This window comes from Sceloporus undulatus, chromosome 1 (genome assembly GCF_019175285.1).
Source record: "Sceloporus undulatus isolate JIND9_A2432 ecotype Alabama chromosome 1, SceUnd_v1.1, whole genome shotgun sequence".
NCBI lineage: Eukaryota > Metazoa > Chordata > Lepidosauria > Squamata > Phrynosomatidae > Sceloporus > Sceloporus undulatus.
The window spans coordinates 212,643,558-212,662,914 of record NC_056522.1 but is presented as its reverse complement, the minus strand read 5'-3'; the positions used below and the strand labels follow the sequence as shown (position 1 = coordinate 212,662,914).

Genomic DNA, 19,357 nt, shown 5'->3' with positions numbered 1-19,357 from the left:
CCTTTGGTTTGACACAGCAGTGTTGTTAACTGCATTTGAGTCTAACTTCACTGCTTATCTTTATTCTTTAGGATCTTGTCTAGTTCTTTCATCACTGCTCTTCATATTCCTAGTCTCTTTCTGATTTCTTGACTACAGAGTCCATTCTGATCTATGTTTGATCCAAGGTATGAGAAATCTTTTAACTGTTTTGAATTCCTCATTGTCTAGTTTGAATCTATGTAGGTCCTCTGTGGTCATTATTTTTGTTTTCTTTATGTTCAGCAGCAAGCCTGCCTTTGTGCTTTCTTCCTTGACCCTTTTTAGCAATTTTCCCAATTGAATCAGCTGGGCTTTCCCCATATATATATGTCTTGTTTTAAAATAAAAGCTTCTCAGTCCCACAACACTGGATAGATCTTATCTAAAATAATATGCAGATTATGTTTTAGCAGGTGCAAACCTGATTTCCAAACAAGCAAGTTTTTTTAATACTGAATGATGACTTGCTTGTTAGTAGCAGGCACTGCCTTTTGAGAAAATAATTAAACAGTGCTCTTTCTGCATGTACAGGGACTGCTCCTGTGCCCAGATGACTTATTTGGGTTGCAGGTTATATCTACTAAATAAGAGTTTGCTTACCTAACTCACAAGATGGAGAGAAAAGCTGGGTTGAGGCAGATTTATTGAGGTTGCCGTTAATTGCCCTCAAGTTAACTGACTCACGAAAACCCTGCGAAAGAGGCAGCTCTAAGTCACCACTCTGCTCAGGTCTTGCAGTTTCAGGCTGGTGACCTCTCAGCTTGAGTCTAACCATATGACATGTGGTCACCCTCTCTTTCTACTGACTTCCACCTTTCTAAGCATTATTGTCCTTTCTAATGAGTTATGTCTTCTCATGATGTGACCGAAGTATGACAGCCTCAATTTAGTCAAGTGACAGACAAGAGGCTTTTCTCCCAAATAATAAACACATTTATTGTACTTTATAATAATGTCATATAGGCCTCAGGGTGGCACGCCCACACACTGCTCAACCCTATCACATGACAAGGATGCAACAATGGCGGCGCCCTGTATACACTTAGGTAACCAGTGCACCAGTGGCACACTTGTTATGCTGCCGTCACGGCATAAAAAGAACCCGCAGAAAGCCATGCGGTTTGGTGGCTGCGGCTTCCCTCCGGCAGAAAAACAGGTGCCGGCGAGCCGCCATTTTTGGGTGGTCTGTACTGGGTCATAGTTTGAGGAAAAGGCTGATAACATACCACTAAGTTTCCAATCACCATGACCAGCATAAAAACAATAAGGCACATGGTTTGGCCTGCAACCTCCATACAGTCCCACATGGTTTCTATCCATTCTCCACAAAGTACTCGGAATACAATCAAGAAAGAGTGGAAAAAGTCATTCATGTGCCAACGTGGAAGTTCACAGTCTTCTGCAATCTTGCAGACACATTCCTTGTAGCTTTTACCAAACAGCTGCATTCCAACCACGGCAAAAATGAAGACAATGATGGCCAGGACCAAGGTCAGATTTCCCAAAGCACCCACAGAATTGCCAATAATTTTGATCAGCATATTTAATGTTGGCCAGGATTTTGCTAACTTGAAAACCCGGAGCTGAAAAACAGACAGCATCATAATTAAAATTTATTTTGACTATTTCCATTTTAAAAATGAAAACAAAACACAATCTGTTGAAATTTAGAGGGAGGAAGGCATGGACTACTTTCATATATTTCATTTAAAAGTATGTACAGATTGAGCATCTCTCATCCAAAATGCTTGGTTCCAGAAATGTTTTGGATTTTAAAAAATATTTATATATAACTAGTGAGATACCTTGGAGATGAGACCCAAGTCTAAACATGACACTCATTTATGTTTTGTATATATCTTATACACATTGCCTGAAGGTAATTTTGTATATAATATTTTTCATAATTTTGTGCATGAAACAAAGTTTGTGAACCATTAGAAAATAAAGCTGTTACTATCATATTTACATAGCGTATTTCAGATTTTGGAATTCCAGATAAGGGAAACTCAACCTTTTCATTCATTTGTAGTGTAACTACAGTGGTGTAGGTACTATTAATATTAAATCTGGAATATAACAATGTCCTCTGTGTTGTGCTGTACATAAGGATGGTCCAGAAACTGCTGCAGATGCAGAATGCTTTGGCTAAGCTTTAAGAGGGAGCAACTTACTAGCACCTTACTACACCTCTGCTAAAATAAATGCACTGATTGCCTATTTGCTACTGGGCCAGGTTCAAGATTTTGTTATTAGTTAACAAAGCCCTAAGCAATACAACTAGGGGTATTGCTACCTGAGGGACTTCATTCTGCCTTATAGACCCATTTGGTCTTTGTGGTAATCTGGAAACACCTTTCAGATAGTGCAACATGTTCTGCAGCTGTTTAAAGCTAGACATCTATCCTTGTGACAGCCGCTATATGGAATGCTATTCTCACAGAAACAAGACATGCTCTAATTACTCTAAGCTTTAGATGAATATTAAATACACAAGTAGTTAAGCAAGCATTTCCTGTTTAGTCTGACCTAGTGTCTTTTGCATGGACCACATAAAAGCTGTAATTTTATTTTGTGTGCTATTAGTATTTCATGTTTTATTCATGTATACCACTTTGAAATTTTCAGATCAAAGGGGTATATAAATATTTGCAAACAAAAATATATTCAGTAGAATGTAGATCAGGAAAATGAATTTATTGAATTCTGGGAGCTACATTTTTATTTACACAAAATCATATAGTGAATATAATTCACATATTATTTCCACTACAATTAATGGTAGTCACCAGACCATATCTATATTGAATATTTTTAAATCATATTTGCAATAAGGAAGTATATGAAAATAAATTATCAGAACACTGTGGAAGTACTAATTACTAAGTTAAATTCTCAAGTAACACTTATTAAATTTAAAGCCATGAAAATATTTGTTCTGGATTTCATATATTCTGTATTTAACCACATAGTCATCCACAAATGCTGATTTCATGTTTCTTGTGCCAATTGTTATTCTGACAATGCTGAGCCACTATGAGCACAATCTAGGGTAGAAAAATGGGAAACTGATCATGAATGAATTAAATATATTTATTTCAATAACTGTGCTCCAGATTTTCCTTTCCATAATGCTAAGGGCAAGAAGTTTGTTATTTTAGAAATTTTTCTAGGGTATTTCCTAAACAGATGCAGATTTGGCTCAGGAGTACTACACCTCCACCACATAACATCATCATCACATCTCTATGCACCTCTATGCATGCTAGGCATATAAGCCCATTAAAAATAGTTTGTTTACTATCTTCAGTTCATTGAGCAATTTAGATTTGCAAAAACTAAAAATATAAATCGACACAAAAAAACCCCACTATTAAGCCATGGTTCCCTAACTTTTTAAACTTGTGACCCTCTTTACATCTTCATGCAGATGTCACATCCCCCTCTTAACATAGTATGCGAATCAAAATATTTTATTTGTTTAGTGTGCGTATTTCATTCACACAATCATAGATATTCACATTTGAACATTTTATAAAGAAATAACATTGTTCAAATTAGGATAGTTTTACTGAAATAAATTCAGTACGTAACTCATATCAATTTTACATATACTGTCTCACATACAGCCAGACGTTTATGCACCAATTCTCACAGATATGTATGCACCCTGGCTGAATCGGCACTGCCGAAACAATGCAGTTTGATATCACTTAAAAACTGTCATCCTATGAAATCTTGGGATTTGTAGTTTGTTGTGGGACAAGAACTCTCTGTCAGAGAAGGCTGAATAGCACACAAAATTACAAATCCCAGAATTTCATAGTATTGAGCATTGGCAGTTAAACTGGTGTCAAACTGCATTATTTCTGCAGTGCAGATTTAGCAGATTCACTCATATACACACATACTAATTAACTCTCTCACACACAGATTAACACAGAAACCTCAATTTTCAAGGCAGTGATGGGATGGGAGAAGGAAGAAGAAGCAGTGGCTTGGGAAGGGCTCCACCAGAGGCCATGATCCAGTGAACCTCCTTGCTCTCCTCCTCCTTCTCATTCTCCATCAGGCCGAGCCAGCTGCTCCAAGCACCCTTCTTTCTTCCCCTCCAGGTCAGAAAAAGTTTGGGAAGGGGTAGAGGAGAAGGAGGAAAGATCAAGGGCTTCACCTCTCATGTCCTCCTTGAGCAATTCTCACTCCCCCACCAGGGGTCTTGCCCCACTGTTTTAAGAACCACTGCTATTAAGAATACTATTCTTATTTTATTTTAAATGGTGCTTAAATTAAATGGATTTTTTTTTACAGTTTTCTTCCATGAACTGCCTTGGTAAGGTTTTTCTTGCAGAGATAAAATATTTTAAATGAATAATAAGTAGTGCTCAAAAGTCCCCCCTTAGATCATCTTGAATAAGATGCTGCTGCACTCCACATATGAATCGTGTGAACATAAGTGCTGTATTTATTAAAATATTTACCAATCTGAAGGATCTTAGCACTGATAGGCCTTCCACATTTGCAAGACCCAGCTCCATCAAACTTAAGCTGACAATGATGCCATCAAATATATTCCAGCCTTCTTGGAAATAATAATAAGGATCCATGGCTATGATTTTCAAGACCATTTCTGCAGTGAAGATGCCAGTGAAGACCTAAGGGCAAGTATAATAAAGAAGTTCATTATTTTATTTAAGGTGTCAATGAAAACATGTGTGGAAGGCTGACCCTACTTAGCTTACAAGATCAGATGGAATCTGATAACTTTTGAGTATTTAGGCCCACTCCATCTTGATGAAAATGCAACAATTCAGTCGTACAGTTATTAGCAAACAGAGAACTAAAGACAGGCTGTCCTATCTCAACCCTGTGCATGTGTATTTTATTTTATTTGCCACTGCGGTCTGTTGCACCTCTAATGACAGTATGAGTCAAAATAGGACCCCTAGGTAATCTGAAAAGGGTAATCTGAAAAGTAAGAAAAGTCTATATTCTCTTCGTCCTCCTGGACCCAAGAACCACCTCTGTACCTCCATGATTTAGGTTTAGTGTACTGGCCACCTTCCAAACTATCTTTGCTTCCATGTACCTAACCAACACTTGTGAAGCTTCTCCTGATGCAAATAGAATTGAGTGATGGAGCACGCTGATGACCTTGTTCCTCAGCGATCTCAATGTCAGATAGTAGCAGTTTCATATACATGCTGAACAGGATAAAGGATAGAATGGAACCCTAACATAGTACTATCTTCTATCTGGACTCATCTTTCATATTAAAAGCAGATATGGTAATGTTTTCTAGGAATATAGAAACAGGTACAAAACAGGCAAGAGTTCTATCTATAGAGGCTGGGGTGTCAATGGGGCTTTCAAAGTGATCTGTTGCTATCTATGTTTATTATAATTAATCTGGAGTAGCAAAATGGTTGTATTTAACAATTAAAAACCCATTACGTTGAGGTTTTAATTAATACTTGGCAAGTCTGACAATGAAAACATTGTGTTGAACACCATCTTTTTTAAACAAACAAACCAGCATGTTGGTTTTTGAGTAAACTGAAGGAAAGATAATTCAAACCTCAGTTGAGATGATAATGTGGAATTGTAACTTTTTAGTATTACAGACAATTCTGCATGGCAACAAAGAAGGTACTATTAAATCAGCTTCTATACCTTTATATAGGCTAAGCCTGTAAGTGTTGCTCCAAGTGATGACTATTAAGCAGCTTAGCTATATTTAAGATCCTATATTGTTATGAAATAATATCTGTAATTGCATTTCTAATAATGAGAGCTTAAAGAAATGAAGGTTAACAGTAGCACTAATGCAACAAAAATTGTCTGTTTAAGAGCTTTGTGCAGTTATTATCCAGAGGTCCTTTATTAAGGAGCTTTACTAAAGAGACTCAACAATGAAACTAGGATTCCAACAGTAGGTTTGCGTTTGTGGAGAAAATGATTCCATCTGAAGTTTTGACTATACTGCTACATTCTCCTTAAGAACATACTTGTACTTTGTCTTAACAATTCCTATTAAAATGATTAATACATTCAATAAAATAGAGAAATTTTCATTTGTCCATATACATACCAGGTTTCCCACCAAAAGCACATGGTTGAAATAGTGAGTCATTGGATAGTGCTCCATGGCCATAAATAGGGTATTCAAAACGATGCAGATGGTAATAGCAAGGTCAACAAATGGGTCCATCACTATCAGATTCACAATGTGCTTTACATTTAACCAAGGACTCCAACAATCCCAGATCAAGAAGGTATTTGCAAATCTATACCAGCATGGTGGGCACTTCTGTCTCGATTCTTCAAGTTCTGTGGGGGGGGGGGGGAGATAAAAGATGTAATGTGCATTATCTTTATTGAAAATTCACACACCATTAAAAACACTTATACAGTTGTTCTGTAGTGAGTGGGAGAAGTATATACTACATCCTGTGCATAAGTGTATACACCAAATTTAGAAAACCAAGAATTTATATATAAACATATAATGCTCTTCACTGCTGGATATGTTTATTATTTTTCATTATCATAGCTAATAGAAATATCTTTGCTACCATTATCAAATATGCTGTTCATATGGGATGAAATGCAGTTTTTATTCTGTCATGAGAAATTTTTGTCAGAACAGCTGAGCCAGGGCTGACCTACACGTCCAATTGCTCCTACCCACTTTAGTCCTCATGATAGTTTACATTGCTTCCAATATCAACACTTAAGTGTGGCAAGGAAATTCCACTCTAGATCTAACACACTGATCTCATGGACTGTCCCTAATTGCTTAACCTAGACCTATTTATTTTTAATTATGAAACTATATTCAGGCTTTTGAAAATATAGTTTTAACAGAACAATTCCACTTTAGTATAAATAAAATTGGTTCAGTAACATATCTTAATTGGGTCTTAGGTCCTCAGCTTAAGGTTTAGCCTAATGTCACATACCTTCTGGTTAGTTCTGTGTCCAGCTGTTCTAGGGCACAGTCATTTTGGGTACCTAGAATTTTTACCTCATCATACCAGATCATGCATTTATCATCACTGTGAGGATTGCCCAAGACCCTCATTACTACATCACTTACTCCAATGGATGCCTCCTACGTTTCACTCTCCATTTGGAAATCATCCTGAGCACTTTTGTTAGGACAGCAAGAGCATGTTCCCATTACATTATTTAGGGGTCCTGGTACTGTAACCCACAGAAATGATGTAGAATAGTCTGGTCTAGTTAAGACTTCTAATTTATTTGACACTCAGTTTTCTTTGATGTACACAACAACATCACTTCCACTATCCCTTTCTCTTTCCTCTTCATAGTTTGTGTGCAGAGATGACCATACCCAGTGCCTCTCTTCCCTCCACTAGGTTACAGTTACAATTACAATATCTATATTTACTCTCAAAATCAAACTCTCCAACTGCTGACATCTTGAGGAATTAGTATTCAATGTACACACCCATTATGAACTATACTTGTGCCTCCATATTCGTTAGGGTTAGGGGCACAAGACCCCAGGAATATGGAAAAACCGCAAATAACAAAAACACCATGTTTTTACCTGAGAGGACACCTCTCAAGGAATCTCTAGGTCCTCCAGTGCAACTCTGTGGTTAATGTCCGACAGACACTGACCATAGAAGTGCGCTAGAAGTGCTACGAAGGCCTAGTGGAGTATTCTGTCTAGGAATCTCTATGTCTTTCAGTGCAGCTTTTAGTTAAAGTGGACCACAGAGTTACACTGGAGGACCTAGATATTCCTAGAGAGAACATATTATTCAAATCCATGAATAATCAAATCCGCAAATATCAAAGCTGCAAATATGGAGGGATGAGTGTAGTTACGTATTTCCCTTGCAGGAAGAAGCATTTTCCCTTAGTACATCTGAAACACCCACTATTCAGTAGGGTCAGGAATGTCATCAATCACAAAGACCCACAGATTGACCTGAAATCCCTTAACAGCAAAGAAAAATTAGCCAGTTTTACAAGATTTGGAAATCTTTTACGGGGGATGGGTGTGTGTGTGGAAATTTCAGAAAAAATAGCAATGCTCAACCACTCCCATAGGTTTCATCAGTATGAGTGCTATTTCCCACTGAAAATAAAATAACCATGTTTTACCTTGTGTGTAATTAAAGTACAGCATGGGGTCAAACTTGTCTTACTGTACCTTCCATAGTATTAGTGAGTATGCTGGCTATACTCATAGCTCTTTGTCTTGCTGCCGATTCTTCCATCAATTCCATAGAAATCTGATAAGAGCTCAATCTCCTTTTCCTTATTTCTGTTTCTGTAGTGGTACCCTGAAAATAGAACCTATGCGAAATCATTCCTGGAAGTCAAGCAAAAACTCTGTACATGAAAACTGAAAGAAAATATTGCAGTGTACAGGTTTCCAGCCATTTCTGCCCAGTTCATTCCAGCTCCTCTACACCTGTGGAAATACAGCCATACACCCACACCACACCAACGATAACTGAGCATTCAGTGGTCACTGAGAATGCTCAGTGATCTTGAAATGAACAGTTTACATTTTTCGGCTCCTTTAGAAGTTCCCACCCTAGAATTTATTTGAACAAACACTGGGGCTCCCCCAAACCTGCGAACACATCCCATTTGTGTACCACCAGTGTCCTTTTGGCTACATAAAGATCAGCACTCAGACAGTGAGTATGTAGAGAGCTCCTGTAGCACCTTTGAGACTAACTGAAAGAAAGAAGTTGGCAGCATGAGCTTTCATAGACTTAAGTCTACTTCCTTAGAGAGTGAGTTTGCTATTAGCAATGGGAGGGTTTTCTAAGAATCTGTTAATCTTACAGGTAATGAGTCGATGCTTTTGAGTGCCCTTGCAGTTTCAAAGGTAGCTTGCCATGTAGAGTGGGTAATTATTTAGATTGTTAACTTTAACTTTGTATTTTTTAAGTTTTATATTTGTAATTTTTATATTTTTACAATTTTAATTGTACAATTTTAATTGTTGTGTTTTATGTATGTTAGCTGCCTTGGGTCCCATTTTGGGAGAAAGGCGGGTTAAAAATAAAATAAAATAAAATAAATGAATAAATAAATAAATTAATAAATACTATTTGAAAAACTACTAGCAGAGTTCTTTGGAACATGGGCAATAACTGTTGGAGAGAAATAAGAGGCAATCCGACAACAGTCTCTTGATAGCAAATCATTCTTCAAAACAGAAAACCTACGAGGACAGTGCTAATTAGCCAAAGTAAGCAAGGGGCATCTGAGCTAGCACTAAGCCAACTGAAGCTGCGCAGAATCTAAACCACTTTGAAGCCTAGCCAGTTGGAAATTATTCATGGCTATCCTTGCCCTGCCCTAATTTTGTCCCAGCGCAGTGGATTTGGCATAATTCAACTGCTCTGCCCCCTTGTTTGGGTCTTCTGCTGGCTGGTCTCAGTGGCCACAGCAGTTGTGCCAGCAGATCCCACTCCCAGCTCATCACTGAGATCACCTGGCAAAAGGGGTTAAAGTTCAGCAGAAAAGCAGTTCAGTAAACACACAAAGCTTCTGCCTGTTCTTACCCACCCATCCACAGAGCCAGCACACCATTCAGTTAGGGTTATACTGCCTGGGCTGTAATATTAGGCCATTTCACAGATGAGGATTGCCTGGGTGGGCAACTTTAACATTCTGGGGATCAGACTTTTGCCCTGACCATGGCCACACCAAGACCTGAAATGTGGGATGGTGGTGGTGAATCAAAATCTCAAGTGACCTTACCTGCACTTCTGGGTGAAGGATAGCTAGCCCAAACTGCCAACCCTAGAGATCTCCAGGAGATGAAAACAACAATTCTCATGAAAAATGATCCTGGCACAGGGCTCATAAATAGTTTTGGGGGGGCTTGTGTATCTTATAGTTAAGTTTGCCCACCACTGACATGAAACATGCACACCACCAGAATCTGCAAGCAGCAATAACTTTATGACAAGTGCACATCACAGATTTTGCTATATTGACACTTTATAATTTTTACAAAACATCTTAATTGTAACCCCCAAATGTAAGAAATGTAATGACTTTGCAGCAACAAAATGGGGTGATTTGTTGTTTTAAACATTTTTACTTAAAACAACAGAGGCTAGACCTCAATTATATTTCAAAAGATGGAATGTATTTTTTTTGAAGACACAAATAATGTTCAGAAGGGCACTTCCTAACTGGAAAGGTTTTAGCACTGTGTTACAAAGTTAGATGAAACTACTTGTCTAGATATAGCTAGCTGTCGTCTGCCCTGTTTGTTAAATTTGCTGATCTTAATTTTATTTAATGAGCTTACTGCATTTAAATTACCTGCTTTGCATTGTAAATCATGTTACAAACCTATTTCAGAGCTTCAACAAATGGGTAATAAACACTAGAATAAAATTATGTAAGGTGAATTAGCATGGCTGGCAACTATGTAGCTTAACCACAGGTTGGAAAGCATGACAGAGGAGCCAAAATAGTGTTCAGGACTGTGCAGCCTTGATGCAACTGTACAACCAGTTGGGCATAATAAATATTATTTTATGTTGTGTGATACTAATGCAGAGAAGGACATTTCTGTGTTAGTAAAACAGCATCTCTCCCCATGCAAAGAACTCCACAAAAACCATCTATAACACTTATGATCACAAGATTGCTTTGATATTTGCATGTATTTGTGCATTTGTGTGTATGCTTTTGTAATATGCAGAACTATATATGTGCATTTATAGGAAGAATCTTGGGAAATCATGAATTAAAAGTTTGCTGATCTAACAATCAGAGCACTTGACCAAAACAGCCATTTTGACTCTGATTTCCCACATACCCCTTGTCCAAAATGCCAGGCCCTTTCTGAGGATTCCCCAGACCTTAATGAAAGATTTTTAGTGGTTCAGAGTTCTGTAGCAAGGCAGAGGATTTAGGACATCTTGTGTGATACTCACACGAATACTACAGTCTTACATTATTATCCATGTCCACCTATAACAGATATGCCAAAATGTAAGAGAGAAGTTATCACCTCAGGCAGAAGCTGTCCAGTAGGTGAGGGAAGTGCTGCAGGTCCGCCCACCAAAGAAACCACTCCATTGCAATCCACCGTGCTGTGCATCTTCCCATTTAGTGGAAGTGCTGGCACCATCTTTGATGACAGGCTTGCTAGACTGGTGTTACTGTTGCGCCGTTCACTGTTGTGTCTGTTTGGCACAAAGAGGGAATCTCTTCTACTCTCATTGTCTTCAAGGGTGCTGTGCTCATCATCTGCAAAGTCATTCTCCGATCCTACATCCTTTGCTTTCCCTCGGAAGCTGAAAATACTTGCTCTGCTGTTGCGCCTTGGGGAAAACAGGGAGCCACGAAGGCTCAGCAAAGACTGAGGGTGGGGAAGGGGAGATAAAAAACAAAGAGGAACAGTGTCAGTGTTTAGGACTAAAGGAATTATGGCAATGGACTTTGGTTCACATTACTGAAAATTCTAGGAGGGGTATGTGTGTCAGCAAAAAGCATTAGCCACCAAAACACCAGGTGGTGACTCTGCAGCTTGGCAGGAGACATAGGGCACAGGGTCCACCATCTTCCTTCACCTGTTTCATGTCTTTTTTCATTCCAGAAGCCTGAGCGGTTTGTGCAAGCTTCTGGACAAACAACCAATGACTATGCATGGCAAGGGGGGTTACTCATGATGGGAAAGAGAATATAGGTTTCCCTGAAGCCTCCCTGGCATATATAAATTAAGCCACTCTGCCACTCCCATTTCAGTATTGTTCCTGTTGCCTTCCCACTCTACAACTGTCTTGGCACTTTATTTGCTTCATTTCCTTGTATTTTAGCAAATTTTTGGAGATGTGGCACGAAGATTGGATTCAGGTGTACAGGAAGTACCTTGTGAATCCACGTCTTTTGAGGGTCCCATTAAGGAGCCTTGGGTGGAGTGGTACAGCTGACACCCAGTTTGGGGCCTGAAGGGTATGCCCCACCACTAAATGGCAAGGAACCACACAGAGGCTGCATATCTATGTGGATTCCACAGCGATCACTCCAGTTTTCCTCCAGCAATCAAACTGGAGGGAGTTGGGTTGTCCAATTCCAGATTCAGATTTCATGCCAAGCAAACACTTTATAGCTGTTTCAAATAAAGCTTATGCCTTGTTATACACAAGAAAAGCACTGTGGTTTGTTTTGTATCTCTGGCTCCCCTCTCTCCATGACAACCTTGGGGCTACAGCTGCAACAAGAGACTTAAAGACACTGGGGCAAAGCAGATGGGCATGAAGGAGAATTGGCTTGCAATCAGCCAGGGACCACGGTGACTGCACAGCCCACTCTCAAAGCAGGCTGCCACTGTGATCCCAAACAGGCCGCTGGCAAGGAGCAGTTTTTCACCTCTTCTTTTTCTAGTAGCTTTGGACTGCCTTTGGCAACCTCGGAGCAGCTTCAAGCCACTTGATGATTCAGTGGTTAAATGCCAGTACTGCAGCCAGTATTGCAGCCACAAGGTTATGAGTTTGATCCCAGGGCTCCAGTGTTCACTCTGCCTTGCATCCTTCCATAGGTAACTAAAATGAGTTCCCAACTTGTTGGGGACAATTAGCTTACATGTTGTCAACTGCTTAGGGACTACAGTACTGTGTTCTACATAAAGTGGTATAGAAATGTGACTGCTATTGCTATTGCTATTGCTAATGCTATTGCTTCGAGGCATATATCATCTAAATGCCCTGAAGTGGCCGGAAGCTGTTCCTTTTGGCTTGTCTGTTTTGTGCCTATCAAGTTTTAACTGAGTGAAAGCTCTCATGGAAAGCAGCATGCTTTGTGTATCTGATGAAGTGGGATGGAGCCTATGAAACCATCTGCCATATTGTTGCTCTTTCAGGTGAGACTCTATTTACTCAAGCCGTTTTATCCCACACCACCAGTTTTGTAAATCAAATTATGGGTTAGAAATGTTCTACAAGTCTTCTGTACCATTGTGTATAAACTTGTGATATCTTGAGTAGCATATTAACTTGGTTTCTGTTACAGACCTAGGCCCACTCTAAGCTGGGAATGAGCCCAAACCCAGTGGTAGAGGCAAAGAACCTTACTGCACAGGGCTCCAGGGACGGCTTGAGAACAGAACGGAAGAGAACAGAACGAGTGGGGGACGCATTTTACCACACACAAGGAAGTCCCTCACTCATTCTGTTCTCTATTCCGTTCCCAATCCATTCCAGAGGGTGCGATTTTTGAGAACTGTTCTGAACAGTTCTCAAAAATCGCCCCCTCTGGAATGGATTGGGAACGGAAGAGAGGGGAATGGAACAAGTAAAGGACTTTTGTGTGCAGTAAAATGCGTCCCCCGCTCGTTCCACACTCATTCCTGGCCCCTTCCGTTCCATTCTCAGGCCATACCGCGGAGGTCCTGTGCGGTAAGGTCCCAGGTTTCACATGCAGGTTTTAGGTTCAAACTCCGGCATCACCAGCTAAAAAGATTGGATAGCAGGAAATGGGAAAGACCTTAAACTGAGACTCTGCTTGCAATCACAGTAGATGATACTAAGCCTAAATCCCAGGCATAGTAATACAAGATAGTACTAAGCCTGGCATCATCTGGTGGACAAATATTCTGACTTGATGTATGAGACATTTTCCTTGTGGGCTTAAAATGCTGCTACTAATGACAGCTTCTACTGGGAAAGGAAGGCAGGATAGAAATTGAAGCAATACATATTATTATCTTGCATGCTCCTTGCTTGAAATTTGACACAGATTCTCACAACCTGGGATGACTCACTTTTCTTTCACTGTTGGGCAATAAATCATCCTTTGACAAATTTCCCTCAACCACTCACATATCTATGACAACTCACTTACATATCCATAGTCATGACCCACCCTGCACTGTCTTCCAGTGAGAAATTCCAAACACAAGCAGATGTTTCCTAAAACGAAATAAGGCAAATTAACTAGCCAGCTGTTGCTTATGGTTATGGGGAAAGCCCAATGGCTGGATCCACTTAATTAGAGCTCTACTATTAATCCACCATTGATTAATCATACTGTCTCACCAATTAATAATTTCAGCAATGTTCAGCAGCCACAGGAGACCTGGAGATGGTGACTCTGCCATCGAAAACAGGAAGAATCAATTTTTGCTGGTCGTTCATTTATTAATTGCACTACAAGTAACTCCTTAATGGAATCTCCTGCTCCTTCCTTGCATATCTCATTAGCACTACTCATGAATAAATAAAACCATCACTACTGCTAGCGGGAGAAATCCTTACATGGAGACTTATTATTTCAGCCTTAGAATCTGTTTTCTAATCTGGCTACTTTAAATTTCTAATATTCTCTGGACTAGTTTGAAAAAATACTCTGAAATATATAGTTAAAAAATCATAACTTTGATGCGCTGATAACTTGTTCAATATGGCACATTTGCACTTAACTCTTGAGCACTGTTTTAAAGGAGAATCAGGATATAAACTGCATAGTTAAGTAAATAATGGTTCATAAGGAGAGGCAGTTTTTATTCTAGTTGTCATTATAACAAATTCTGACAAATTTTTCTAGCAACTGTCTCATAGTCTTCACCTACTCGCATTGCTTTTATGCCTTAATACACTGTTTACACTTTAAATTATTTAGGTAATTATTTAAATGTTAACTTTAAAAAAATCACTGTGATGGAATTTGCAGCTATTAGGCAGTTAGATCCATTTTGACTGTGCTATGACTTAAGCACATGTCACATCAATGATATTTTATGTACATCTCAAAATTTCTGTGCCACTTACTAAAGATAATTTATTTCAAAATATAATGTTTAATCCATTAAGTAACAAATGGACTCTGTTTCACTGAGGTTAACTCACCATCTTTAAGTCTTTCTACAATTCTAATATTAGCTTTCTGTTCTTACATTTTTATTATACATTGGGTGTGGCTTTTTGGACTTTATTGTTTTTAATTACGGTATTGTTGTTTTCACCTTAAAAACTGAATTCTTGCAAAAGGCTTCTTCAAATGGCAATTTTGGGGGAAATGGCAGAGCGCAAACAACTGTTATGATTGTGAATTATGATGATGATCATGCTAGTAGGGATTATTTATACAAATAAGGGGCAAAATGAATGCCAGATACCTGTACCCCCAATTCTCTCTCTCTCTCTCTCTCTCTCCTCATTCTCTCCCTCACCCCTTCTTTTCTTCAAAAATATCAGTACAAATGCATTTTCTGTTTCCACTAAAGATTCTACCCTCTGAAGATGGGGTATTGTCAAAAGAAAATTGCCCCATCTCTGCAACCCTGGTGTTCCATTTGGAAGAGGTAGTGTTCCCTAAACAGGTCACTGGCTTTGTCTGAAAGTGATTTGACTTCACTACACAGCTGTCTGCAAAAGGTAATACTGTACTAACTCATACGAGAAGGTAAAAATGTACTCAGGAACAGAACTAGAGTAGGGCAGGATATTGATCCCAATATCTGCAAGTTTTGTCTCCTCTCAACTGTACACCAGATTGCATGGTTTTGTGGCTTTTTAGCTTTACCACAAAATTCAATGGCTGCCACTGAGAATAAAACCAGTTTCTATTTGCATACCTCGATGCAGACCAAAAAGGCCATCACTGATTTTCAAAAGAAAATACCTTAATTGAATTGTTCCAGAAGAGAGTTCTACTGATGTTCTGGTGCCACCATAAAAAAGACACTCCTCACAACAAATATTCTTTTCTTAGTAACCTTAGTACAGTAATCTGAAATATACCTGGAAAAGCTATCTTGGAAATGGAATTGCATAATTTAAAATGGATTTGACCTGTACCTGGTGAGTTGAAGTCCTCTTTTCATAGGACAAGCGAGCTCCCCTTCTGATGCTATCTTCTGATTCAGATTTGGGAAACTTATCCGCTTCTTCTCTCTCTTCTGCCTCAGCAAGCTCCTTTTGCCTTCTTTTTTTCCGTCTGTTTCTTCTTTCTTTAGCACTCTTTGTGCTTAATTTAGATGCCTCTGAAGAACTTTCTAAGAGTTCCCCCAATCCACCCACGCAGCTGAAGTCTCTTGATGCAACGGATGCTGCTGCCACAGCTGCTGTTGTCTGTTGTGTGATAGTGCCAGGTAAACAGAATTAGTTTCATTATCTCAATAGTCACAATCACAGAGAAATTCACTATTACATCCAAAGTCTCATACCCAGTGCAAAGTATTAAACTCTAATACCAACATCTAGTGCTCTCTTGCACTTGGAGTCAAATTCTTTCCTACTATTTAAGAATTCCTGGCACTATGTTGTATGTTTGCTTCCACACTGGTAGGCCCCATATCATATGGTTAGGTCATATCCAGTGACCTATGACTATGGGAAACCTTGGGACTGCAGAACTGCTCCTGCAACTGCCCAAGAGCCTGTGCTAGACAATGGACTTTATCACACGTGAGGAATTTCTCTTAATTTGAAATGAAAAGAAAGTGGGTCAGGAATGCGTTACTTATGGTACTTTAAAAAGGTGAATGAATGGTGGCAGGTTCTTCATGCTACGTTTTTAATGGTAGACATGTGAAACTGCTACGTGTTCATGTGTGTCCAGATCTGTTTTATCTGCTATTGTTACCCACTTTCTCTGCTCCCCAAAGGAAAAGGGCAGGCAAGTGAACTGGCAGTTTCAACAGCTGCTTTTCATCCTCGCCTCCTCTCACTTCCTTTTGCTGTTCTTCTTGACCATGGAATAGGGTGGGGTGGAGGGAGAAGGCCAGTGGCAGCAATGGCAAGAAAAGATCAGCATCAGGAAATGTTGGTAGTCAGCAGTCAAGACTCTGCCCTGACCATACGCAAAATGATTGCTTGGTTATTTGGTTGGTTGGTGATTGACAGTGAATGTGGGCTTTGGCAGGTACCCAACAGACCTGATGCTTTCCTTGTCCTTTGTGCTTCATCTACTAGGAGACCTTACAATAAAATTTGAAAAGGTATTATTTATGCCACTAAAATTTGAATGATAATTGGCCAAATTGCAGCATCATGAGATCTGAACTACAACTGGCCACACTGCGTACAGTATTGTGAGATGGAAATGACGACTGCCCACCTTGTTGCCTACAGGTTCCTTCATCCTGCCCAGCTCCTGCCACCTTCTACAGAGACCAAAAAAAAAAAAGACTTGAGAGGCTCTGAGTAGATGCAGAAGTAGCACCAAGAAGTATGAAGTGCCAATAAGTAAGGGGCTCTGTTGTGAGTGCTCTCAGTTCTTTTCACTAGACTGAAAGAGCCAATGACATACATGTTCCAAAAGAAATATACCTGAGCTTCTTCTTGTTGCTTTTTCAGCTGCTCAAGCATCTGCTGAAACTCTGCCTCTTTCTGCTCTGCTTCTTCCATTGTGGCTTGATTCTGCTCTTCATAGGCCATGGCAACAACGGCCAGGATCAAGTTGATCAGGTAGAAGGAGCCCAAGAAGATTACCAGAACAAAAAAGATCATGTATGTTTTGCCAGCCGCTCGTAAAGTCTAGATGAGGCGGGGGGAAACAAGCAGGTGTCATTGAGACTGCTGCCTTCATCATGACATTCTAAAGTAACAATGACCACATAAATATTGAAATATGTATAACAATTATTTCCTTCATGTGATCGTAGCTGGATTTTTTAAACAATCAGACAGGCAGATGATCCCTTCCTCTTAAAAAAAATCCCTCTGCTTTCACACATACTAAGCATGCCTCAAGACAATTCTCACCAATTGATAGAGATTTTCCCAGTAGTCCTGAGTCATCAGCCGAAAGAGTGACAAGAAGGCCCAGCTGAATGTATCAAAACTTGTATAGCCATAGTTGGGGTTTCTACCAGCTTTTACACACATATAGCCTTCAGGACATTGACTATGAAAAAAATAAATCACATTGGACATGATTTAATCTTTTTTTTCACTTACATTCTGTGGTATTTTCAAAATTGTGTTTTTATTCTAATCTGAAGTGTCTGTTTTGTAAACCAATGTGGGATATTGTTGACCACTGACACCATTTGAGAAGATATTACTGAATGTGAGTAATTTGTTTATGAAGAAAATAAACATAGGTCACCACTGTCGGCCTCTATCCTGCACTATCACATGAAAAGAATAGAACAGGCTTCTGTAGCTATGATAACTAACTAGCATTAGGTAAATCCACATGATCCCAAACACCTCACGCCTATGGTTTTTCAGTTATCCCCACAATTCCATAACAATAGAATTGACTCCAAAAGCTATCAGAGAAAAAAAAAACACAGATTTTTCACTAAGGCTGCATCTGCATTGCAGAAATAATTCAGTTTGACACCACTTTAACTGCCATGGCTCAATATTACAGAATTCTGGGAACTGTAGTTTACAATTAACGTGGTGTCAAACTGGATTATTTCTGCAGTGCAGATGCAGCCTATGTTAAAGAACAAGAACTGTAAAATACTACATGACAATTCTTACCTCCTTATGCTTGAGAACTATAGAGAACTTGGAATTATGGAAGAAAAATATGATGATTTTGTCACCCCCAACCCCTGGACTATAAGGGTATATTTGACTCTGCTTGTTCATATAGGGTTAAGTCTTACTGAACCTGGTCAGACCTAAATTTGGTTGATTTGGTCTGGTCACTTTTGAAATGAGATTTTGTATTGACAAATAAAATAGAACTATGCTTTGTAAGGGTATTCTGGCAAATCATTACCTTGCAATGAATAAATACGGGATGCAATCTATCTGATAAAATTAGTTCAGATCTTGGAAGAATTACTAATCTGGGGTGGTAAACCCAAAAAATAACTTCTCTAATCTCTGGATTAGTTCAGTGGTATTTTTTCATCTGATCAGAAAAATATGTAGCTGTCACTGGACAATGCAAACTAAAAATAAACAATAGGGTTCCTGTTAATTTTTAATGCAACAGACTAGCACTGTTATTTATTAATTGCCTTTGGATCAACTCTGATTCATAGCCAACCCTATGAGTGAGATACTTCCAAGTCCCCTTATCATCTATAGCCCTACTGAGATCTTGCAGACTCAAGGCCATAGCTTCCTTGATTGAATCTATCCGTATGGAATGCTGATTATCCTGTGGCCCTCCACTGAACCTGTTATATATTACTGTGTTTTCTAGTGAGGCATGTCTTCTCATGAAATGGACAAAGTATAACAGTTTCAATTTAGTCATCTTGGCTTCTAGAGATAAGATAGTTCAGGCCTTATTTGTTCCACAGCCCATTTGTTTGTCTTTTTAAGAGTCCGTGGCATCCATAGTACTCTTCTCCAGTACCACCTTTCATATGAACTGATCTTCTTCTTATCAGTTTTCTTCACTCTCCAGC

At 39.1% G+C, this 19,357-nt stretch overlaps 1 protein-coding gene across 4 annotated transcripts in view; it reads right to left on the bottom strand.

The window, feature by feature from the left end:
- The window catches only part of LOC121922958 (sodium channel protein type 3 subunit alpha), a 95,779-nt gene that overhangs the window by 39,982 nt on the left and 36,440 nt on the right, over positions 1-19,357 (bottom strand). For all 4 annotated transcript variants that reach the window (XM_042452963.1, XM_042452953.1, XM_042452972.1 and 1 more), the window contains exons 10-17: positions 17,742-17,883; positions 17,307-17,513; positions 15,834-16,106; positions 11,048-11,398; positions 8,207-8,339; positions 6,110-6,348; positions 4,500-4,673; positions 1,248-1,604 (exon numbers count right to left, since the gene is read on the bottom strand). In XM_042452963.1, coding sequence (XP_042308897.1) covers positions 1,248-1,604; positions 4,500-4,673; positions 6,110-6,348; positions 8,207-8,339; positions 11,048-11,398; positions 15,834-16,106; positions 17,307-17,513; positions 17,742-17,883 — 1,876 coding nt within the window. The remainder of the gene's footprint in view (positions 1-1,247; positions 1,605-4,499; positions 4,674-6,109; positions 6,349-8,206; positions 8,340-11,047; positions 11,399-15,833; positions 16,107-17,306; positions 17,514-17,741; positions 17,884-19,357) is intronic.